Raw genomic sequence first — 26,555 nt, 5'->3', positions numbered from 1 at the left:
CCCTATGACTGTGACTGAAGGGGACCTCCTCCCCCTGTATATGCTCATAGGGTTTCAAGTCTCTTCTTAGTAGCCTGCTATCCTTCCTTTGAGTGTCACCAGGCCTCCCTACCCAGGGGACATGATGACCACTATTTTTAATGCCGTTGAATAATTATCAGACTCCAACAAGCGCTGCGAAGATGGCTCAGCTGGCAAAGGATTTCCCATGAAAACATGAGGACACCAATTTGTTCCCCAGCCAGGATCCAATAAAAACTTGGCATGGTGACGCATGCTTGTACTTTCAACCCTGGATAGGACGGCTTGGTCCTTGGTCCTTGGTCTTGCAGGCAAACTAGCATAACCCGGGCCAACAAAAGACCCAAAAGGTGGACAGCACCTTAAGAATGGCACCAGAGTTTGGCCTCTGACGTCCACGTGTACGCACAGGTACACTCAACCCCCTGCAAACACATACACACACACACACACACACACACACACACACACACACACACACTGCAAACACGAGGGTACTGCTTCATGAATGACTGCACTGCACATGCATACATGCGTATCTAGACCCCTATGTAAAATTCGTCCTTCTCTGGATCCCCCAATTTGAAATATTGCTATATAAAAACAGATCCCATTTCACATGTTGCTCACACACATACATGCACAAGAGAGAGAGAGGGATTTCTAAGCACCACAGCCCTTAATGGAAATCAATATACCCTTATATCACTCTATAGCTCTTAAAAAGAAAGCCTGCCACAAGAATCAGAGAAACCAAAGCCACTTCAAGAGACAGCTTTCTACAAAAGAATTCCCTGGGTCAAAGCTCTCGTGTCAAGAGCTGCTCCCCGTTCATGAGGAGACCTTCCAGACCTCAAGAGAGCCATACCTTCTAAGTGTTCACCTGCCTGTGTGTGTGCTGAGATCACACTAAGGACAAAACCGTTCCTGTGCATACACATATATCCTTATCACTATTAAGGGCCCCCCTAAATATGTTCAAAGAGTCACAGGAATTCCAGTTGTCACCCAAAAGGGCCAACTCTGCACAATTTTAAAAGCAGGAAATATGCAGACAATATAGCTAGGGATGGATTCACCAAAGTTGGCTTTGTTTTCATGGGCACTTGGGTCACTTATCCGATTTGTTTTTGTTTTTGTTTTTAAGTTTTATTTATTATTATGCATATAGTGCTCTGTCTGCATGTACACCGGCAGGCCAGAAGAGGGCATCAGATCACATTGTAGATGGTGAGCCACCATGTGGTTGCTGGGAATTGAACTCAGGACCTCTGGAAGAGCAGTCAGTGCTCTTAACCTCTGAGCCATCTCTCCCGCCCCACTCCGATTTGTTTTTAAGACTATCATAGATATTCTTATAGTCAGTCAAAGAGCAAGTCATCCATTTGTCTGTCCACATGCTATAGTATATTCAAATCACGGCAAAAAGGAGCTCGTGCCTGGTCATGGGTTCCCTCCCTGGATAGTTGAGACCAAACTTTCCCAAGTTTAGTTCCACAAGGTGTGAACTTTCTCCTCACCTCAGCTGTGTTCATTAGCAACATGCAATGGAGGATTTCAAGCACTCCTTAACAAGAACCGCCTCCAACTCCCAGGCATTCACGTCTTTACAGCATTTCGATGCCAGCTGGTATTTTAATGAGAGGACCCTGAAGAATGAGCAGTCCACCTGCTCCAGGATCAAAGCCAAATCCAGTCAGGAGGGGAAGGGACCCCAGGGGGCACACTTCTCAAAGAAACAGCCCTTTCAGAGAAGGGGTTGTAGGCATCTGAAGCTGTCAGCCAGCTGTTGCTCATGACATAAGCGTCCACTTACCGGCGCTTCACGGAGAGACTCCCGTCCAGCCTTAAGACATTTTGCCCTTAAATCCTACAATGAAGTATCTGAACCATTACTCATGAGCAACCAGACAACGCAGGACTCATTTGCAGTCAGACCATCAAACAACAGAGAAATTATTGGTGCCCTAATGTTGGTACCACTGTATGTCTTCACCATGTGTCTTTTTTTTAACTGCCAATTTATTAATATTATTGTTGTTGTTATTGAAAATTTTCAAAAGAAAACTGTGGCTATGGAAACATGGAATGGATTGAGTGTGAAAATAGCCATCCTTTGTCTTCATGCCAGGGAACAAACATTATTCTTTCCCCATGTGGCTTTCACTCCCCATCCTGTTTACATGTATGTGTGGTTCCCCATCTAACCCCCCACTGCAATATCAGCTGCAGATAAGACTTTTCCTCATTAATACTTTAGCATGTCTTTTTTAAGAACATAGGTAAACTCTTTTTTTTTTTTTTTGAGACAGGGTTTCTCTGTGTAGCCTTGGCTGTCCTAGACTTGCTTTGTAGACCAGGCTGGCCTCGAACCCACAGAGATCCACCTGCCTCTGCCTCCCAAGTGCTGGGATTAAAGGCGTGTGCCACCAACGCCCCATAGGGAAACTCTTTAACTTATCTATTCTATCTATATATTCTTAAACAATATCTCCAATCTTCTGAATTAAGGACATATGGAAAAAGCTGGGGAAACTGCAGAATAAGGCTCTATAGCATTCATCCTATTAAGTTGCTCTTTTCCGTGACTTGGAGAACTGCAGCCACAAGGTGGCAATGTACCATAGACATTCAGCAGAATGTTCCATGTTAGCTCCTGTCAGTAAATGCACCAAGAATGAGTGGCCGCCCCTTCAAAGCCATCGAGCGGGGCACGGGTCCATTCTACTTAGTTATTTTCTCTTAATTACTAGTGGCAGTTGCATAAAATACAGATATTTATTGTTTAAGGTCCATCGGCTTCTGCTATCCTTTTCTCATTTGCTTGCAGAATTACAATTAATTACTCTGGAGAAAGAGCGTTCAATCACAAATCAACAGGGGAGGGGGAAGTACCCAGGAGCGATGCCGTCTCCTTACAGAGTCTCAACAGTCACAGATGGCATGGGGTAGGTGTAGAAGAAAGAAAAGGGAATTAAAGAGGAAGTGTGAGCATAAAAAGAAAGCCACTTCCCCTTCCCGTTACAAAATGAAGCCATGAGCCAATGGTCCACAGGCTCCTCCTCCTCCTCCTCCTCCTCCTCCTCCTCCTCCTCCTCCTCCTTCTTCATCAGAGTGAGAGCCCCAAGAGGAGACTACTATTTTAGACCCAGGAGAATTGAGGCAGTGAACAGTGAGGGCTGAAAATGTCTCAAGAACAGGAGAAAAACCTATGAGCAGAGCAAGGCGCCAAGATCCTATTTCCTTCCTCCATCAATTCACACTCCCACCAGGGCTCTCTCTAAACATACCATTTTTCCAAATTTTCTGCACTGTCAGTGGCTTTAGTCTTCCTATAATAATTAATCAAAGCTTCTCAAAATGGCCCACTGCTGCCTGGCACTTCATTTTCCTTTTATTTTATTTTATTATTTTTTGGCCTGGATTCCAACACTCACGGATCCCTTAAAAAAAAAAATCACTTCATCTCACCCTAGAGCGGACAGTACATATCAAGCTTGTCACTTTGAATGCTGCCATTTAACCAATTCCCATTTAATGTTTTTCAACTTCGCCACACCCCCAATGATGGCGACACTCTACAAGGTTAACTGAAGACAGAGGGTGTCTTGAACCCCCTGCTCCTCCTCCCCCACCTCCTGAGGCTCAAAGGCACTGACTGAGGCATGGCTTTTGCTCACTCTGAGCATTTTCAGTGTCCCTCCTACTGCAAGCTACAGGCTGCCCAACCCTACACTTCTTTGTCACCTAGCATGCTGCTCGGCACGGTATTGAGAAAGGGCATCTGAAGAGATGCCTTTCTTTTAACCCATCAATCAATTCTGATTTCTGGTGACCAGGCTTCCTTGCAATTCCCTACGTTGGTTTTCAGAGTCCTTCACTTCACAGAAAAGCCAGAGGATACTGGGGAGAGGTCCATTTGCACATTTCTGAATTCAGAACTCAGACAGAGGTGTAGTATGTTACTCCGTGTCACATCTAGGCAATTACTCTTGCTGGAAGTCCATCCTGGGAATCACAAAAGCGTTGCATGAATGAGAGAAATCTGGTACAGTTGTGAAGGAACATCACAAATTACTGTGACTCCCTGATCACATCCAATTCACGTGATCGTCTCATACCCATGTTCTCTGTAATTGTCTCCCTCGTCGCTGTCTGGCAGAAAGCTGAGGGAAACAGGGTCCGTTCTGATGACATGTGCCGAGATGGATACAGGCAGGTGAAGGCGCTTATGAGAGCATCTGATCTTCAGATTCCTCTGCCTTCCCCCATCACAGCCACAGCTGAGCAGATGAACCATGGGCACATATTCCTGGGCTGAACCCTCTCCTGCCATGGTGCCACCTTCCTACCTCTACAGCGCACACAGTAACTGCCCACACACACTGCACTTCCTATCTCTCACTCGATCTTCAAGACACTGCACTGCCAGGCACATCAGTTCTTCCAGTCTACAAAAGTATGAGGATCTTACGGGAAGGGTGTGTGTGTGGGGGGGCGGGAAGCGATGATCAGACATTAGAGAATAACGCGTATTTGTTCCAGCTTCAAGGCACACGAACTTTACAGACAGTCCTACCTTCCCATTCACACCTCACACTCCAAAACATCCTTCAAGATACAGCTCCACCATGGATTGAACTAGAAATGATCCTAATGAGTGAGTTCACCCAGAAGCAGAAAGACTCAAATGGTATATACTCACTTACATCTGGACACTAGCCCAAGGGGCATGTCCCATAAAAGTCTTCACTTATCAGGAAAGTGGGACAGAAGGGAGGACATCCTACTGGGATTCTAGGTGAGAGAAGCATGGGAGAATGGGGAAATAGAAGGATCCAGAGGGTCCTAGAAACCTACAAGGAGAACATTATGACAGGCGGATCTGGGCCCAGGGGTCCTGCTCAAACTATGGCACCAGCCAAGGACTCTACATGCAGTAAACATCAATCACTGACCCAGATCTAGTCAATGGACAGGACATTCTCCACAGTTGAGTGGAGAGTGGGGACTGACTTTCACACGAACTCTGGTGCCCCATATTTGACCACGTCCCCTGGATGGGGAGGTCTGGTGGCACTCAGAGGAAGGACAGCAGGCTACCAAGAAGAGACTTGATACCCTATGAGCATATACAGGGGGAGGAGGTCCCTCTCAGTCACAGTCATAGGGGAGGGGAGTAGGGAGAAAGTGGGACGGAGGGAGTAATGGGAGGATACAAGGGATGGGATAACTATTGAGATGTAAAATGAATGAATTAATTTTTTTTAAAGTGTAAAAAAAAAAAAAAGAAGAAGATACAGCTCGAAACCCAATCACATCCCTGTTTCTCCTGCTACCTACAACTTTGTCGCTGCCATGGAGATCCCTCCTCCAATAACTTCCCAAAGGTTCCTTCTGCCTTCTCTCTAACATCGGGAGAGTAGCCAGTGTCCCCTTTAAAGCAGATGGCAGATGTCCCAGTTGGTCTATTGGAGTCCTTTCCCAGACTCTGCTTCACCTAGAACAAGCTCAGTGTCTACACTCGGACCTGCCAGGTCTCCCCACCTGCCTGACAAGCAGGTACCACTCTCCACTGCTCTCCTTACACCTCCTCCTTCTTCTTCTGCAGGTCTGCGATGCAGGTCTGCGATGGCTCCGAACATCTTCCTGCACATATCTTCCTCTTGGGAGACACTCTTAGCTAGCTGGCCTCTCCCACTTGCATGGCTCTGTTAGAGTAACAGTCTCTCTGGGAGGGTGCTAACTCTATAGACACTTTATTTTCACCCTCTCTTTTCTTTATAGCATCTACTGTCATGTCACATCTGAGATTGAGATCCTTTATGCTTGTTTCTTGTCATTCTTCCTCTGTTATGGTGCGAGTAACAAGAAATTCTCTTAAGCCTGTTTTTTTTTTCTCCCACTTCACCCCTACAATAGGGCTTATTAAGAAAAGAAAGAAATGTTTGAGTCTGTTGAGTCTGAATAAATTAGTTTGTAATGTCTGATATGCAGGGATATTTAGTTAAAATATAATAGTAAAAATAGGGAATATATGAGTCTTTATTATTGAAAAGAAAATTTTAATGGCATCAAATGTAATCAAGGTGCAATGCTACCAGGAATGCTCATTACTTTGACAAAATGGAGCATTTCACGTATGGGAAGAGCCTTAGGTCATATCAGATAGCATCCTGTAAAAGAGTCTTTCATATAGACTAAACTAGAATGCTAATTTTTGAACAGGGCTATCTCTGAAGGTGATTCCTAAATAATGAATTATTCGACCTTTTAACTGTATCCCTGCTGGCATAGTCACTTGTGTCCATCAATCCAATCTCTCTCTGCTCCATTTCTCTTTTCTGTAATTCTGCATTCATTCCCAAGATGTGACACATGCATTTTAAAGACCCATCCAGAATGCGAGTGCCCTAAGGCCAAAGTTCATGAGTTCAAAGGGATCACCAATGTCATCTGCAGTCATAATGGAACCTCTGCTAGAGTCCTTTTATGTGCTTAAAGCAGAGAAAAGGATTGACTAGTAATGGAGGTTATGAAAACACTCCTCAGTTATTCTGTTTCTTAATATTAAATATTCTAAGAAATCAAAACCAAAGATACAAAAATATACCTGAGTTAGGAAACTGCTTAGACCTTGCTTACAACTCCAATTAAGCACTTATTCTCTCTCTCTCTCTCTCTCTCTCTCTCTCTCTCTGTCTCTATCTCTCTCTATCTCTGTCTCTCTGTCTCTGTCTCTCTCACCCAATAAAAAATCAAATAGGCAACTTGGAATGCTTCGACTTTATTTTAAAATGAGAGTTTAGTTTTAAGCCAAAGCCTATTAAAGTCAATATTTTAAAACCTGATAGAATACCCTCCTATGGCTGAGACAGTCATTACAGGATCCACACCAATCCTGCAGTGGTTAGGTCCTCAGACCAGAGCTGGCACTTATGTGTCTCCATTAAAGTACTTAATTCTTAATGCGCCATTTCTTCACCCACAGAATGTTAGTAAGAATCATACTTACGTGCACACCGGGTAAGTAGAAAGTGCAAATGTGTGCACACCTGCACACTCGGTAAATAGAAAGTGCAAACATCTATACACTTGCACACTCAGTAAATGGAAAGTTCACGATTTGGGTTTGCTGTAGTTACTTTCCATTTTATATAGTTACCTCTTCCATCACCTAGGTGAACATTTCTACATGGAAATTAGACCTGCTATAACTTTACCCGGGACTTTGTTTCTTGTTTGTATAGCACAAGTGAGGATTTGGTTTAAGCTACTATGCAGTGATCCCAGGCTGGAGCACAGAGGGCCTGACTCATGAGAAGGCCCACTTTCTTGTCCTTGTGTGTGCCATCAACCATGGTATCACATTTAAGAGGAGCCTTGAATCCATCCAAAATGCTCAGGGACAGAACTCTAAAGTCACGTCCCAGGCAAGCTACTTCTGTCTGAAGAATAGATCTCAGAGGCAGTGAGGACACGTAGATGATGCATGAACAGCGCTAGCACATTCAAGCAATCCATAACCTAAAATATTGGTGTTCACTGTCTGGCACTGTCTTCCGAGGCTCAGCAGCTCAGTTGCTCCTTGCCCTAGCCAGCTGACAATGCACATGGCTCCTTATTCACCTGCCTGTCAGAGCCACACCCCTACCTCTGCTCTGCACTTCTCAAGTGCACAAGAAAACACTTCTTTTTTTCTAGGCCTAAAGAATGTGCTATGTCCCCTCACTGCATCCTAATGTCTTCAGTATTGACCTGCCAGACCACCAGGAGGGTGACAGTCCTGATCATACCATATTGGGTCTGTTCATTGATTTTGCTGACAGTCACTCTGGATTGCATTCCCCTCAGGATACAGGCTTCCGTTTAATGATGCTGTAGGCAACATCCTAACAAATCTAGCTGCTCAGAGCCATAGTGTGGAAAGAGGGATGGATACCTCTGGGCCCAGTTCAACACGCATCTCCATTTGTGAATATGTATTCATTAAGCAGTTTTGTTGTTAATGTTTTCTTGTTTGAAACAGTATCTATCCCAGATTGGATTCAGATTCAAGATCTGCCTGCCTTGGCAGCTGTGCACATCTGTGTCCAGCTCATCAACTACATGAGACTAGGGTTCGTTCTGGGTACAGGAGGAGGCAAACAAACAGTAAACAATACAAACTGACCAGGAGCTGCATTAAAAGACTGGGAGAGAGACACTGTAATGATGCTTCCAGGTCTCAGCCCTGGGACCAGTGTCAGTGCTGCTGGGCTGTAGGTGAGCTTCCTCCTGGGGACTGCATACCTTGCTATGTTTCTCTAGACACCTCCTGCAAAGCCTTTGATTCCTCATCAGGAAGTGCAGTGGGTTGGGTCTCCAATCAAAATTTTATGCAGACAGACTTCGTTTTATCTTATGAAGTGGGATTTTCAGTTTATGGAGACTTTTGTCTTTAACTACACACACACACACACACAAACACTCACATTACATTCACATACACACTCACAAACAAATGTACATGTACATACGAATACACACATATCCACACATACACACTCACCCACACTCACATATATACATACATAAATACACCACACACATATCCAAACACATACATACCCACACATTCATTCTCTCCTCACTCAGCGCTCTCTCTCTCTCTCTCTCTCTTTCTCTCTCTCTCTCTCTCTCTGACACACACACACACACACACACACACACACACACACACACACACACACGACACTGGCAGTGCCTGGAGCCATTCTTGGATCTCACAATTTGGGCAAAGTGTGACATTTGACCCCAGAGATGCTACTAAATTTATCTTGCCAAGCACAGGACAGCTCCAACAACAAAGACTTACTGGACCCATAGGTCAAATGCCACTCTTGAGGTCCTTTAGGCTCTATGCTTGCTTTATTCCTGCCTGTCTTCATTTGTTTTTTTTTTTTTTTACATTATTCCCCCTACTAAGTTAAATGCTATAGTAGGTTACCTCTTGAGAACAAGCTGGGCATAGTGACACACGCCTGTAATCCCAGCACCCAGGGTGTGGAGGCAGGACGATCAGAAATGTAAGGCCTGCCATTGCTCCATAGTAGTTGAAGCCAGCCTGTGCTACAAGACTCGTCTTAAAAAACAAAACAAAAAAATAAAAACCTTTTGAGAACAAAAAGAGAATGAAAGAAAAGAATAAAGTCAGCAAAAAATGTTTACAAGGTCTAGTAAGCCAACAATTCTTCAAGCACTAACTCGTTCACTCGAATGACTTAACTGTGTATTGTGATCATTTTCTCAATGAAAGGCCTTATCTTCAAAAAATGCATCAATAGAGTATATTTAAACTGGGAAGTTTACTAGATAACAATAACATTTTCTATCTTTGATATCTGTCAGGAGGAAAAAGTCCAGAAATTTGAGATCCACCTGCCTCATCTTCCATGCCTGGCTTCCATCTTTGATTTCTTAACTAATTCCCGGCATGGCAATCTTCAATTCGCAATGTGAAATAAGTTTTAGAAATATCCTAAAATGCGTTAGATCAAACCACAATGGCATTCACCTAAACAGAGCTGTACCACGTGGCTCGCTGCTTAAGCACATTGATTTTCATTCCTCCCTTCTGAGTGAAATATGTAAATTAGCACTTTGATAACATTATCCTGCTTGCCTCTCAACTTCAGCTTCAAGAAGGTCAATCCCTTTGCTCGTGAACATCTCCACAAACTCATGCATGTCAACTACCAGTGAGAAGACATGGCCACAGACACAAGAAAGGGTACTATGCAGCAAGCATTTAATTGCAACTTGGGCAGCAAGATCAATCACTGAAGGATGTGGAAAAACAGAGCTAACATTATTTGTCATCCCTAAAACATGGCATTTACCCATGTACTTTTCAGAACATTAACTGCTACTCAAAGTTTGGTTTAGGAACAATGACACTGGGATAAACACAGAGAACATACAACGTGTCTTTGCATATATGGATCCCCTGGTTTCCTGTCATCTTAATATTCCAGATGTTCCCCTGACCTTTATTTAGGGATCTAATCTATGCCTGTGGTTGTTTACTTATATGAAGTCATTAAAGTCCCTGTCCCCACCAGCAATAGAACTAAAAAATCTGACCCTGGTTAACAAGCAGGAAGAGAAAACGCTTCCCCCAGGGTTATTTTCCTTCAGTATAAACCAGAATGGAAAACTCTCACGTGGTACCACAGAAGCTAGAATTACATGCCCACTTCCTTTTTTTCTCAGTTAGGTTGTATTAACATTCCTAACTTACCAAACGAGGGAACAGATACGGAAGGATCTAACATCTTCAGCTCACTAGGAGATTACTTCGTGGATCAAGTCCTGTATCCCTGACTCCAAGATCCTATCCTTTCCATTGTCCCAAAGCATCTTCCTGAGAGGGGATACCGTGGTAGAGTGCATAAGTCTGGGGAGTCAACTGAGAATACTCCCTAGAGAAAGCCAGATGCTGAAATCCTACTGTCAGCAAGCGCAAAGGATCCAATTAAACCCTAGGTGGTGGCTTTTCAGGTCAGCATTCAAGAATCACAATACATTAGCAGTGTAGAACAGCCAGAAATAAATGTATATGATCCAAGTTCCTGATATCACTGGAAGACTGAGGCCCTCACAAGATACAAAGGTAGTTGGTGCTTGAATCAAGACCAGCACCAAGTGTCTAGACCTAACCTATTAGAGATCTCACTGTGAGTCCTTGTGTACTTTGCCTCCAGATGCCTCAACATAACCCAATGTGTTGTTACTGCTGTTATAACCAACTTAAATGATCCCCAACATTTCTCTAATTACGTACAATCTATCGATCCCAAGTTGTCAGAAAAAAAATAATCCAAATGCCTATTATGGACAGACAATGGCTAAGAACTAAAGATACAAAACACTATGGTACTGTCCACAGACAGAACTACTACCACAGAACAAGGTGCCACCACAGAGAGAGGTAGCCAGGACAACAGAGCTTTAAGCATGTTGGTTATCAATTATTAATACCGCATTACACATTGCCTTAGCTCAAATAGATCATGGTCAGCAACTTGTGGAAGCTAGACCAGGAAGGGGCATGGGATAGCATCTAAAGACTTGCTACTTTGGGTTTCCTCCTAAATTTTGATCTTTCTTTCCCCATCAATTGCTCCCCCAGGGCCAGATCCTCAGTAGCTGCTGACATCCCACATCTTATTTCCTGACGGAGTCAGGGACAGGACATGGGAACAGGTCAGTACTCTGAAGAAGTGTGGCCTGTGTGCGTGTATGTGCAGGTACCCTCAGAGGACAGAAGAGGGCAGTGGGTCCTCTGGAGCTGGAGTTACAGGTAGTTTATAAGGCGCTAAGTGTGGGTGTGCGAACTGAGCTCTCATGTCCTCCGCTAGAGTAGCAAGAGCTCTTAACCACTGGGCAGGCTCTCAAGTTCTAAAAGCAAACTAGTCTTTAAATTTCATGCATAAAATAAAAGTAGCATAATATGTGATAGAGATTGATTTACATTCAGAAATTTAGATGCACCAAGATAGGAAAGATGTCTTCTTCGAGGCTGTCAAATACAAATAGCCAAAACACTAAGAATGTAACATTTATATAATTCCTGATTGGGTCACAGTTTTTCTTGCCATAGGTAATCTATTGTATATATGTGTAATAATATAACTGCATATGTACAAATATAAAATAATTTAAAAAATAAAATAAAAGTTGCTGCATCCTCCTCACAGGATTCTTATGGATCAATATTAAACCCGGAGTGTAACACAATGAGGCAATTAAGTGCTGGTTCTTTGCCAGTCTTCCTACCCATCCCGAGGCTTATCCCTTCTGTCAGTGTTTGAACTTTTCTCCCACCACAGCCACAAAACTAAAAGTAAGCTTTATAGGAGTTTCATTCATTTATTTATTTTTGGGTGGGAATCACAGTCAACTCCTCTTGTAAAATAACACCCCCCCCTTTAAAAAAAAAACAAGCCTCTAAATAAATATTCACTTTCAAACTTCACAGTAAAAGGAAATAGGCTTTTGAGTTAAGTCAGCAGTTCACAGAGGTGAAAACTGAACTCTGACCCAAAAGGCAAAATGAATGTCCTTTAGCATCATGAGTCACAAGTACTCAGGAGCCCCGGGGCATCACAGGTTAAAACTAACATAAAGAAAATTAAAGAGCTACCTTATTTTCATATCTGTGTGTAAGTGTGGCCTTGTGTGTGTGCCCATGCAGGTATCCACTGAGGCCTCTGTGGTAAGTGGCAACAGTGAGTGAACAGCTCCCGGACTGAGGGTAGCAGGACTGCCTGTATCAGTTTCCTTTCTCCTTAAGGGGAGGAAAATAACCAGAGAATTGGAAGAAAGAGCAGGAAAGAAAAGGAAAAAAGAAAGACCAGCAAATATTCAGAAAACAGGCTCTCAGCCATCTATAACGAGATCTGGTGCCCTCTTCTGGCATGCAGGTGTACATGTAGGCAGAAACACTGTATACATACATAATAAATAAATAAATCTTTAAAAATTCAGAAAACATAGTGAATGTCCCATGTGCTCCCACCTTCCTCTCTTGGCTATCTGGGATAGAAACAAAAACCCAGCTTCTCTCTTAGCAAAGAGAAAAAGAAAATTAATGTTAAGACATATATTATTAGGTGATTTAATAAACATGTTATCACGATCACTAATTTTTTGTCATTATGACACAGTTATCTGGAAAGAGAGCCTGCATTCCTATGATAGATTCTCTTGTCTGCTTTGAGGCAGGAAGTGTGGCATCACGTCATGGGTTGAGTCCTGGAGAGAGAGAGCTGAGCGCAAGCATCACGCTACTTCTGCCTCCTGACTGCAGGCACAAGGAGGCCCTTACCCCTTAAGGGTCAGCCACTGTGAGATCTCCTGAAAAAAGTGAGCTACAATTTTAAACTACAAACTTAAAATAAACCCTTGTCCCCTTTGAGTGCTTTCGTCACAGTATTTTATCACAGCGACTGGATAAGAGGCTGAGATAATTATGAAATGTTTGTTAGGAAATAAGCAATTATGAATAATTAAAACTATAATAATTAATTTTTTTAAATAATGATTTTTTAAAATTGATGATATTTAATTTTAAGTTCTTAGACAACAAAAAAATAGACATATTCCAAAACCACAAGGCAATATACTTCTTTTAATGAAGGAAATATCACGGTCAGTGTACCTGAAGTATAAAATAATGATTTTTTTTTAATTGCAGCAGCTTCTCAGTTTAGCACAAATGCTACCTCCTGCCTAATTTCCAGCGGGCCTTGTTCCTATTCGCTATCTACTTGGTTCCCTAGAGTTTATTCTTTGCTCCTCGATCACTACTTGTCCTACATCCCCAGTACTTGACGTCTGTGCACTACAAGGCAATTTCTTGCCTTTGAAATGCAGTCACAACTGGGGACTGCCCCATCCCGCCACCACGGCCCATGTGTCTGCCCTGCCTCCACTAAAGCTTCCCTCGGCACTTAGGGTTCACTATAGAACTCTGCTTAGTAACGCTGACACCTGGCTTTCATCTGAGGGCTGAACCCCAAGTTGCCCTTCACCGCTTGGACTCCCAGTCCCTAACAGTCAGGCCAACACGAACTGGAGAGTTGGAGAAAAGCAAATAACAGAAGGGCATGCAGGGGGAAAGAGAGAGGGTATGGGAAAGAAAACGGGGGCAAGAGAAAAGGACAAGTAGCTTGGTGGACACTGAAGATGCACTTTGCTAGATGCATCCTCATACTCGACTCTTCATCCGGGCTATGCACACGGGACGGAACTCCTGCTTTGCTCACCAGCCACGAAGCAAACTCTCACGCGCACACATCTCGTCTCCGTAAAAGGTGGGGCTCTACAACAGGACCAGTGCTCAGCCAGCCAGGAAGAACAGCGTCTCTAGGCTACAAGAGCAGGGGAGCATACTGAAATGCCTTCAGCATCCACATGCAATCAGGGCGGGAAAAGACTTCTTTTTGCCTTGGGTGCAAGCTCTTACCTCCACAAAAAGAAGTGTTCACCAGAGCTGCCGGGTGGTGAAAACAGAAAACAATTCACTGTGGAGAGTCTCTAGAGTTCTCCAAGCGCCCCAAAGGACCAGGGAGAGTTGCATAAATAAGACCAACAAGGGCTGCTGGGGAAAGGCTAAAGAGCTTGGAGGGTTGATCATCGGCTCTCTCCCTACCCCCACACGTACACAAACAATTGGTCAGGAACCATTATTTAAAAACCTTGTTAAGCAACAAGAGTGAGAATTCCCTTTCTTTCCCCCTAAAGGACAAAATCAAAACCATGTCAGGGCAACAGGAACCTCAAAGAGAAACGCTGACAAGCTGCAGTGTCAGCCAGTCCCTACCTTGGAAAGTGTGAACACACTGACATCTGACAAGAGTCTGAAAATAGACTCAGGCAGATGAGCCACGCAACTGCTTTACACACAGCCTCTGACCTAGCTCCGGCTTCCACGCTCTGGGTCTTTACACTTTTCCCTTCCCGCTCACATCTCACCCGTGAGAGGATTCTGCGCTGAACTCGTGTGTATCGGAAGGCTGAAATCAAAAGACAGCCTAAGAAAAAGTTGCAGGTTTGAACTTGAAATCTGCCTCGGAGCACAGAACTGCACTCTCTGCAGGCACACGAGTGTTTGTTTTGGCAAATCTAGTGCTCTGGGGTGTGGAAGGGGGTGGGGACTTCGGGAGAATGGACAGAGGGTGGCTGATGGGTGCCGCTTGATGGGTGGGGCGATTTCTAGTGTGCATTTACTTTAGGTGTAATCAATGGATTTAACTTTATAGTTTTAATTAGCCCATAGAGGAGTCTAAATGCTTTCCACACAGAGAAGTGATGTCTGTTTGAGGTAATAGCTACGCCACTTGCTCTGAGCTGATCCGTACACACTGTACACATGTACTCTAATATCACAGTGTAAACACACTGTAATTATTATGAGCTAATTAAAAGTCATTTTAAGAACCTGAATTTACAATGAATTGCATATATATATATATATATACATATATATATATATATATATACACACACACACACACACACATACACACACACACACATATAACTTATATGAGAATTTTAAACAATGGCTTTCTTGTCATGTGTTTATTTCAAAATCAACAAAAACTAGCCCACACCATGGGAAGCACAGCTCCAATCAATGAGGCCACAACTATGTGGCTGGTCCAGCTGGGGAAGTGCACCCTTCATGACTTTGAAGAGACAAAGAGATGGTACAGAGTCGTGCACTCTGTAACTCGAGACCAATCACCACCCAATGTGCTGAGCCAGGAAACGCAGCAGCTTCCCACTTCTCCTTGCTCCAAAGCGTGTTCTCCCACATCCCGGTGCCCTGCCCTCCTGTGTCTCTTTAGAGTTTACATTAGCTTCTACTGGGTTCTCAACCTTCCTGATGCTGCGACCCTTTGATACAGTACCACCTCATGTTGTGGTGACGCCCAACCATAAATTTATCTCATTGCTACTTCATTAACAGTGATTTTGCTACTCTTATGAATTGTAGCATAAAATATCTGATATGCAACCCCAAGAGGGTTGAGACACACAGGTTGAGGACCATCGATCTAATGCTTTCCTCTTAAGTGCTCACACAGGACCAGAGCCCTTTATCTTACACCAAAAGGAACACTCACCCACAGACACACCCAGCAGTCTTCAACCAACTGAGACTCCTGGTGGCTCGTCATAATTTCCTGTGGCTCCCCAGACAGACATGTGGATGAATTCACTAGTGTAACCTTCAACTTTGTCATAACAAGAAACCCCCAAACCCTTCCCAGTAAAGTGACATGGCAGCAGGGACCAGAGGACAAACAGCAGATGTCACATACAGAAAGCAGAACTGCCAAAAATGGTGGGCATGATGGGGGGGGGCGGGCGGGGGGACCCAGCCTGCTCAACAGAAAAATGGTGAAATACTACACTGACAACTGGGTCTGGGCACTTGGTGTGGAAAAACACAATACTATAACTTAGTCAATGGGTCACTACCTAGCTTAGGCCTCATCTCTCACTGGTAGCCCCAACACTCAGTCAAATGGCAGGTATAGTCAACTTGTCATGAGTCTCAGTCTCTCTGTCCATCTCTGTCTCTGCGTCTATCTCTCTGTCTTTCTGTCTGTCTCTCTGTATCTCCCTCTTCCTTCCCCCCGACCCCTTTCTCTAGGGATCCTAGATTCTCCAAGGATCAAAGAGATACACTCTAAGCCATGGAGGCAGAAGGGAAGGACAGAGATAAATGTGCAATGCCCCTTCCCACAGAAACTGAAATCACTGGCTTCCTTAGCGCTGAGCTGGGGAGGGTCCAGTCTCTATCACCTGCTACTGTGCCTTTATGAAGAACCACTGTCATTTCCTCTCCCACGAGAATCCCAGCCCAGGAGGGCAAGGATAATACGCAAACCTGAGTGCCCCGCCCCCAGGTGAAGCAGGATGGACCTAAATAGTCCAGCATCCTCAAGGAAGGACAGGGTTATCTATCTCGGAGTATGAGATAATTTTACATCCACGTTACATAAATGACATTTCAGCAAAAGGCGAAGCAAATGTGCCATATGTAAACACTTGCCCTTCCTTCCCCAGTAAATGAGAATAGGAAAAAGTGAGAAAGCCAACCTTGAGGATTACTTCTGAAAACTTAGAAATGGTTATTATACAAATCACACGAACACAATTAAGTGGCGGCATTTTTCACTTGTTAATAAGGCATTGTAGCTAATTAAAGAAAAAGAATGAGATCTATAGGAAGATGACAGTGAAGGCATCAATAATTCAAGACCTCAGTAACTGTTCTTCCGAGAGGGAAGTCATCTACCTGAAACCTTTTAAGGATTTTAATAATTCCAAACCTTAGGCAGTCACAATCTCTCATGGTCAACATTTAATCAACAACAACGGTATTTAATCAAGTTTGAAACAAAAGGCTTAAGAAGTTAAGATGAAAAGGAATATGAAATGACCAAAATATTCAGCAGAAGCAAACCCCAGAGGGGCTCTCCTCCTTCAGAAAAGTGGGTACCACACAAGCAGGAGGACCGTGTTCAAACCCCAGACCCACGGTCTAATTCCGTAGTGTGACAGGATGTTTGTGAACATGGTTCTGGGAGTGGAAGCAGAAACGGGTAGCTCACTGAGGCTTGCCGGGGAGAAGCTTTAGCCTAACAATGAGCTCCCGGGCAACGAAGTGACCCATGACTCAGAAAGAGTGGATGCACCTGAAGAGATGGATGTCTCTCCTCCATGAGCATGCACCCACAATGCACCCCGCCAACGCATGAATAAACACACTCATACACACACACACACACTCAGAAGACACATCTGCGTCAAAACGCTTTCACTGTGGAAGAGAACGGATTGAGATCACCTACGCTGAGCTACAGGAAAATATGCCTCAGGACAGGGGCTCCTTCCACCCCTACTTGGACCCCACCCCATCCCACCCCAACTCTTTACCCATTCCTGATTTATTCCCAAAGTCAGAAGCTTGAGTGTGGGTGTCATTCTCTGGTAAATCCTCAGAGGCCGGAAGATGCTGGAGCCCTGAGTGCTGAAGAGAAGGTTTTGAATGCTCCACCTTATAGATACAAAACAATCATGTACGATGCCCAGTAAGAAAGAGGAAAGCCGACATGCACTTTGCCGGGGCCGAAGCAGTTGATCACATCCTTATAAGACCTTCCCACACCTTTGTTTCAGCAACTGCTTGCTCTGGATGCAGGGCAGCTCCATCAGCACACCCCAGAGTGAGGACTACACCAAGCTGGGCCCCAGTTATGAAACATGAACAAGAAATAATTGAAATATATGCACGGGAAGCCCCCGAGAGAGCCCAGCTAAGTGGCCCTCTTGGCTTATGGAGCAGGCATGTGATAAAATATGTGGCTAAGTATGTCCATTCCCCAGGCAGGACTCCTACAGCATGCGCTCTGAGGGGCTCTGAGCTCCTTCCCCCTGGTACTAGTTCAGATCTCTGTTCTTAAAGAATGCAAATGACAAGCACAGAGTCTAGGCAGAATAGAGTTTTCATCTGCTGCGCTCCCTCCTGCCTCAAGCCTTTCTGAAGAGTCGTTTGCCTGATCAAAGTCAAGAGAGTGACTTAGAAGTTACCCTGTGAGGAGGAATCAATATCAGCAAAAGAAAGGCTGCTCCCGCAGAATCCTCTAACAGGCTTAAAAAGTCCTCCCGGCGAAGCAGTCTCCCAAGGTGGAAACCCAGGCAGGATGCTCAAGACACAGAAAGAGTCCAAAAGCAGAAGATGAAGAGATCAAGATGCCCAAAGGGGACACCACACTAAGCTGAGACTCCGCTGCTCAGGGGTGATGGTCTTCTATCAACAGACTCTGTGCTACATCTCGTTTTATGGATGACCTTAGCAGCCTACTCTTGAGTGCGGGCCAGAGCTTAGGACTGGCTTCTAAGGAACAGAACCTAGCATAAACGCTGTGTGGCTTTTGCGGCATGGCTATAAAAGGCCCCCTCCTTCCGTGTCCATATGTCCACTCACATCTATGGACTCACACTTGAGCTCCCTCTGCCTCTTATTCATACAGAAGAGGCTGGATCATGTCATCCACACGCTCAATCAGCCCTCCAGAGAGGTCCACCTAGGAAGACTGGAGAATCGAGGCTTGCCGACAAAAGCTTGCACCAACGTGTCTACAGGGCGAGGGAGCCATCTTGAAAGAACCCTCTCTCCAGCCTCTAGCTATGAGTTGGCAACTTTCCTGATTGCAACCTCAAAAACATGGAAAAGTACCGCTCTGCTAATTTACTCCGGAATTACTCCCTCAAGAACTTTGGATACTCACTTTGTTATTGTTTGTTTCTTTTTGTTTTTCAAGACAGGGTTTCTCTGTGTAGCCTTGGCTGTCCTGAACTCTTTGTAGACCAGGCTGGCCTCAAACTCACAGTGATCCACCTGCCTCTGCCTCCTGAGTGCTGGGATTTTAGCCATGTGTCACCGCGCCCGGATGGATATTCACTTTTTGGTTTGGGTATTTGAAGCTGTTAAATTTGGACAATAATTCCCTATACAGCAAAAGGTAACTAATATGTCAGGTGCCTTCTGGTCTATGTATATTTATGGTATATAAGTGACATACTCACGGTGACTTCACGCAACTAACCACACAACAATTCTGCCAACAGGTCCAACCAACTGCCACATTTCCTGCTTCTTACCTTGCTTTCTCATTCGTCACCTTTAAGGGTGGAGGAGCAATCCCTCTCAGAACAGTGCTTCGCTTCAGCCTCAATCCTTTGAAAACTGCCTTCCACTTATGCACACATGGAAACCAGTTTCATTTCTTTTTTTAAACACCCTTTCATGAGGCTCCATCATCATGGTGTACACACACACACACACACACACACACTCAAAGAACCAAAATACTAACAAAAACAGACAGATTCTATCTGGTGAAGGAAAAAAAAGAATACGTCAATCTTTATTCATTTCTACTTCTTTTCCTAAAAAGACTTACAATAGCCCTAGCAGCACCACTCTCTCCATCACTGGCCCACTGTGGTTCTTATCAGTTTATTTCAATTCATCAGATCCTGTATCTCAGTCTTTAAATAATTTATTATTCACAAACAGCATTTTAGCAACTAAGAGTAAAACTCTATCTCCAGTTGTGTGTGTGCAAGCCAAGGCACACAAAAAACAGCGACAACAAATGCACACTGAACGGTTCCTGGGGCCCCCTAATTCTCCAAGTGTGGGGTGTGGCACCTTCTGCTCTTCCCCAAGTGGGGTACATGGAATAGAAGGGGGATGGTCAGCAACTGGTCCAAGGTTTAACTTCTCTAACATTGTCGGTGGGGTCATGAGCCTATCCTAGATGAGGAAACCAAAACTAGGGGACAATGACACAATTCCAAGGTGTGGCTAGGATGGGACAATGCTAAGGTAGGAAAGCCATCCCCGGCAGAGAACAGGACATGGCAAGACAAGCACGGAAAAGGATTTGCCCAGCCCCTCTCACGCATGCTGTTAGTTCTGAGGTGAAGCCTTCTCTGTCACCCTGTCTTGAAGGTTGGAAGCAAAGAGTGGAAACCTGACATCAGAAGCTTGACAGGACAGAAGGGTCACCAAAGACCCTCTTTGTCCACAGAAAAGAAGGGAGGCATGTGACACTCACGGAAGGACTGTTTCCAGCTCCATTCCTAACCCATTTCTGAAGCCCTTGCTCAGCGTGAAGACATTAAGTGAGCACGGAGTAGCAAACAAACATGGCCCACTGTCTTAATCTAGTGACTTAACCTTCACAGGCCCCAGGTGCCCCTGTAAGTCCTGGACGACTGAAGTCCTCTCTGCTCAAACAGACACACGCACACAGGAATACTCGACTCATGTTATTGTGTCATTGTGTAAGTGGTCAAGGTCTGTAGCTCCTAGGACAAATATGCCTTGGTAAATAGAAAGCTAAAAAATGGAAAATGATACTTCGTAAGTACAGCATATCGTTTGAAACATTAGACACTAGGCTAGCCTCTCTTGAAGCTGATTCAAAGATCATTCTCACCTTCATCAAATGCTAAAAATCATGGAGACAAATTATTCATATGTACAATACTAATATCATGTAAAAGTTACATTCCCTAAGTTTTCTATCATCACTCCTTATACATATGACTTTGATTTATTCTGGATATAAAAGTTTTCTGCAGTCTCAAGACAGCAAGCTGAGAACTCTCGGTAGTTTCAATGACATAAATAATTTTTGGTTATAATATCATCAGTAGAAAAATCACTCCATTTTTCATTTTTTAAAAAGGCTCAGTTGCTCTAGATAAACTGTATCTATACTGTCAGAAAGAAAACATGAATGACAAGTGAATTGAGCATCAGGGATTTAAAAAAAACACACACACAACTTTCACACATTCTGCACTGTCTCCCATGAAACATTTCTCAGGTGCAGTGCAGAGACTCTCCACAGTTGAGTGGAGAGTGGGATATGACTTTCTCACATACTCTGGTGCCTCACTTTTGACCACGTCCCCTGGAGGGGGAGGCCTGGTGGCACTCAGAGGAAGGATAGCAGGTTACCAAGAAGAGACTTGATACCCTATGAGCATATACAGGAGGAGGTAATCCCCCTCAGGAACAGTCATAGGGGAGGGGAATAAGGAGAAAATGGGAGGGAGGGAAGAATGGGAGGATACAAGGGATGGGATAACCATTGAGATATAACAAGAATAAATTAATAAAAATATTTTAAAAATTAGCATTTCAGTTCTCAATTGCACGATCTCATCTCAGGAGCACAAAGCCACATGTGGCTAGTGGCTGCTGGGTGGGTGGGACCACTGCGGAACACAATATGCCACCCTCTCTGTATTCCCACTGTCTCTAGAAGCTGCACTGCAGGTCTCCTGCAAATAACAAGACCCCAGAAACTCTGAAGCTCCTTAGTCTTGATCAGAAAAATCTAGAGATTTAGAGAGAAATTACCTCTGGCTAAGTTCTTCTATTCACAGAGGAAGATGAACTGAGGCAAAGAAGATGAGAAACAGTTAAGAGCAAAACTCCCGAGTACAACGAAGAAATGACCCATAGCTACAAGGGTACTGTCCATGCAGCCCTGCGTCTCAGCTGAGAAGCAGTGTTTCCGGTCCCGGGGTTATTCTTCCTTGCCAGACAGTGACAACATTTTCTAGATTTCTAATGGCTATATGGGCCCTGCAGAGAAAAGGAGTTTTAAATAAGATGACATGTTTCAGCCTTTCAGAATTCAGCAGGGAAGGAGAGAGGGCAGGAGCACAGGTAAGATGAGAAGGTGAGAGGAAGAAAACACTGACACAAGGCTTGTTTCTCGTCTGCCTATTTCCCATGGCCTCACACTAAAGTCATGATGTCTTTGATCACAAGCACCTGAGGGTGCTGTGCGGCAAAAATGTTTCCTGAGGGATGCAACACAAAAGCCTACTCAACCCAGATAAGGAACCCGCGACAGAACAGAACTCAGATTCCACCAAAGTCCAATGTGGTGAACCAGTGAGTTTTATTGGGGTCACATGCAGGGATATGGGTGAGGGGTGACTTACAGGAGCAGAAATGACTCCAAGACAGTTGCATCATCAAAGCCCACCCTCACCAGGTTGGAGAGCATCCTTTCCAGGTGCCTGGGGGGCTGATTTCTGCTTCTTCCAGGCAGCTGGCCTGGGGGAGGGTCTTTGCTCTCTGGAAAGAGACTGAGCTTTTATTGATAACTCTTGGCAGGGAGGGGCCTAGAGAATCTGATCAGTTTCAGGTACTTCCGGAAGCTATTTTGAGTTGTTTACCTTCCTGCTTAAGGGGCTTCAAGCAAGATACAATGTTTTAACGCCGGAGGAAACTGGGACACAACAGAGAGGCATGCCCAACAGTATTAACTACCCCAGGTAATTCTGATTTGCCATCCAAGGATTAACTTCTCCAGGGAATCATGTCATAAGATGCCTCTTCATCCCTTTGTTGCTTCTGAAGACAAAAGTTTCCTTGAAAATAGGATCTTTTTCAAATGGACCTTTTGCTAATCCTAGCACTGGGGAGTACGAGGTAGAGGAAGGAGGATCAGGTGTTCAAGGTCAACCTCTACTACATATATATACAGTTTGAGATTAGTCTGGACCATATAAGATCCCCATCTTGAATGAATGAATGAATGAATGAATGAATGTTGGTCAAAGAAAGAAAAGGAAAGGAGGAAGAAAAAAAATGTGATCTTTTAGAAAAATCCTCACTTTTTCATTTGAAAACTTAAAGAATTAGACAAATCATCCAAGTCTGTTGTTGTTTTGGGTCTATGCGATGTGACTACTAAACCCCATCCCTCAGATTGCTCTGTAGTCTCAAGAGATTGCAATCCAGTTGGGAACTTCAAAAGCGCCTCATACAGGCACCAACGGCAAGTGGAATGTGTCTAAACAGAAGGTAACAAAGTAACAACTGTTTATTAAAATCAAACATGAAAAGGTGACAGCACAAAAATAGAAAAGCGAAGTTTGAGCTGTAGTTTTTTACGTTTCTGATGAAAAGGAAGGTGCTAGGAAAGCCTAGTGACAAGGTTAGACGTCAATTATTTTCTTGTCATAGAAGGGATCACGAAGGAGGTTATGTCACAGGAAAATTAAAGAAACTTGGTCTTATGTACTTTTAACAATTATTTAACCAAAAGACAGTAAGAAAAATAATTGGTTGTCTGGTATGCATCCCTCTGAAGCAAACATTTCCAATAATTTACTAATTTTATTCTAATGTGAGTTTTTAAAATAATTTGTATGATAACTTCATTAGGCAAATATAAGTTACGACCCTTTAAACTAATTACAGGTTGTAGGCAACTACCGACCAAGGCAAATTTTTATGATATTAGGAATTGGTAAATGATCTACCTGAAAAGAGGTAACTATTTTTATAAAATTGGTATTAGGAAATTATGTATATGCATAGGCATGAGGAGTGAGGATGGGGGTGGTCACAGGGACAAGAAAAGCTTTAGAAATGGAACAATATTATTCCAGAGGAAGTTAATGAAAGGAACAAGTTAGCCTGGCAAAGAACAGAAGGAAGCTGATCAGGCCCACAAACCACCACTGCCTCATCAGATCCATTTTCTTTTTCTTTCTGCACAGCTGGAACAGACTGCCTGACCATGCCAAGATCATGTGTCAGGGTCCCAACCCATCCAGATGCCCAGCCATCTGCAGGCATCTGGGTTCATCAACCTTCTTGTTTTCCATTCAGTGATCCCAGTGTTGACATCCTACAGAGTGCCAGATGTACAAATACCATTGAGAATGCCTCCAGCCTTAAGAAATCTTGGAGCGGGGCTGGAGAGATGGCTCAGTGGTTAAGAGCACTGCCTGCTCCTCCAAAGGTCCTGAGTTCAATTCCCAGCAACCACATGATGGCTCACAACCATCTACAATGAGATATGGTGTCCTCTTCTGGCCTACAGGTGTTACATGCAGGCAGAACACTGTGTACTAAATAAATAAATCTTAAAAAAAGAAAGAAGAAAGAAAGAAAGAAAGAAAGAAAGAAAAAAAGAAAGAAAGAAAGAAATCTTGGTGCAACAGTTTGTGCAGGGCCCCCTGGGTGCAGATCCACCAGCCTTGATGGTCTCCTTAACCCTCTGGGTCCTTCCATTCGCCCCGCCCCCAATCTTCCATAACACTCTTCTCCCTCCTCCCAGAGTCCAGTAGTGAGACCCAGCATCTGTCCTGATCCCCTCCCTCCACTGGGTGAAGTCTCTCAGAGGACATCTATGTTGGGCTAACATCCACTTATAAAAGTGAGTATATACCATGTGTGTCTTTCTGGGTCTGGGTTACCTCACTGAGGCCAAGGACAGTACACACAGTAAACCTAGACCTCAGATCTAGCCATGGGCAGCTCATTCTCCACAGTTGTGGGGTGAGTGGTGACTGCCTCTGATGCAAACTCTGGTGCCTCCAATTTGATCACTTCCCAGTGGTGGGGAGGCCAGGGTACAGAAAGGAAGGGAAACCAGGCTATGTGGATGAGACCTGATAGGCTGTGGTCCTATGGTGGGGGAGGAGGTCCCCTTCTGTCAGACGTCTAGGGGAGGGGAATAGGGCAGAGAGGGAGGGAGGGTAGGAACAGGAAGATATAAATGAGGGGATAACAATCAGGAGGTAATCTTAATAAACTATAATAAATTATTTTTTTTTAAAAAAAGAAGAAACCTTGGTTCTTAAAAGTTGCCTGCTAAGCAAATCACCACCACAGCACAAGGGATCAGCATTAGCCTCTGGAGGGGAACAGTGTCCTGGAACGCAGAAAATATTCTAAGATACTTGCCTGGGGCAGCACGGGCTTCTAGAAAGAAGAACCGATGTTTAAAAAAAGCCTTTCTACCTAGGCTACTGCTACATAGAGCTGGGAAGCCTGAATGAGTCTGGTATGTAGAGAGATTATACAGAAAGACTAGGAAAGAGAGTTTGAGGAGAGACTGAGAGATAGGAAAAAGAAAAGAGAGGCGTTGCAGGAACACTGGGATGGGGCCAGTTTATAGAGGACACTGCAAAGAATGTTCAGAGGGCGAGTTGAGTCTCAAATCCAAGACATGGAACAAATCAGGTACAACTGTTTGAGAGACTGACATGCAAGTCAGAGATACCTGACCAAGACCACCTAAGCCATGGTCTAGAATAAACTGGAGAGTGAGAGAAGCCAGCATAGGAGGACACAGGGTCAGGAGGTAGGGAAGCAGAAGTCAGCAAGTGTGCCTCGCTGGACAGGACCCACAGCAGAGCACAATGAAGCCATGTTTCTGATGAGACCCTTCACTGAGGGAGCAGGAATGACCTGGATTTGAGAAAAAAAACGACATGGCATGTGCCTGTAATCCCAGCACTCAGGGGTGGAGGGGGGCGGGAAGAGGCAGGCCAATTGCTGTGAGTTTGAGGCCAGCCTGGTCTACAAAGTGAGTTCAGGACAGCCAGGGATACAGAGAAACCTTGTCTCACACACACACACACACACACACACACACAAATACACACACACACACACACACACACACAAACTTATTTGTTATTGTTTTTAGGTTTTGAGTATTTGGGATTTTTGTTGGTGATAGTGGTTTTTTGTTGTTTTGTTTTGTTGAAATGTGCATTGATGTTTTGATCACATGTATGTCACTGTGAGGGTGCTCAGATCCTGGAGTTACAGATAGTTGTGAGCTGCCATGTGGGTGCTGGAACTTAAAACCTGCAGCTCATCACTCAGTACTCTTAACTGCTGAACCATCTCTCCACACACCCCTAACCCCACCCCACCCCACCCCTACCCAGTGATAGTGATTTGGTTTAGTTTGTGTTTTGAGATGTGGGTCTTACTATGTAGTGGCAACACAAGCCCTGAACTCCTGGTCCCATCCCACGTTGCTGGGATTACAGATCTGAGGCACATTGGGAAAGGTGTTTATAAACACCTTAGCTGAAGACGAGCTAGCAGGTGCGCTCTGGCTGGGAGGAACAGAAGCGAAACCGGGGCAGAAGCAGCCTGTCTGCACATAGAGAGTGGTCAATGAAATGAGCATGCAAGCAAAGAGCAGCCATCAATTTTAAGGAAAGAGGACAGATACAAGAGGGAAAGCCGCAGGAAGACAGACTTTTCTAACCTAGCAGAGCTACAAGTGAAGTCATGGTGGTGTTAAACACAAAGTTAAACACCAGAGGGAAGTCAGAGCAGGGTGAGGGACACACGGTTGGTGGCTTGTTTGTTTGTTTGTTTCTCATCCCACTCCCTCACTGCTGTTTTACAAATGAACAGACGTAACCTAACTAGCAAGTAAAGACTGTTAAGGCAAGAAAAGACGGTAGGCTGCCATGGCGTTAGATGCTCTTCAATGGTGAATCAAGCAACATCTGAGGGAAGGTGACACAATGAAGCTGTCACGGAATGGTCACAGAAGACCTTGATCTGTTTGCTCACGTCTCACAGATATGCGCCACCTCCCCGACCCCACAGA

The 26,555-nt window shown here is 44.3% G+C and overlaps 1 protein-coding gene across 8 annotated transcripts in view; it reads right to left on the bottom strand.

Annotated features, from left to right (window-relative positions):
* The window catches only part of MAST4 (microtubule associated serine/threonine kinase family member 4), a 617,295-nt gene that overhangs the window by 439,811 nt on the left and 150,929 nt on the right, over window positions 1-26,555 (bottom strand). Inside the window, exon 1 of one of the 8 annotated variants that reach the window (XM_084800739.1) lies at window positions 8,879-8,931. The exons of the other annotated variants lie outside the window; for them this stretch is intronic. Within the exon in view, the coding sequence (XP_084656865.1) occupies window positions 8,879-8,887 (9 nt within the window). The 5' untranslated portion in view covers window positions 8,888-8,931. Of the gene's footprint in view, window positions 1-8,878; window positions 8,932-26,555 lie in introns of those variants that run through there. 8 annotated transcript variants of the gene reach the window in all.

The sequence above is a fragment of the Acomys minous genome (assembly GCF_964271855.1).
Source record: "Acomys minous genome assembly, chromosome: 11".
Taxonomy (NCBI): domain Eukaryota; kingdom Metazoa; phylum Chordata; class Mammalia; order Rodentia; family Muridae; genus Acomys; species Acomys minous.
Note: the sequence above shows the minus strand (reverse complement) of the source record. Positions and strands in the feature narration are given on the sequence as shown.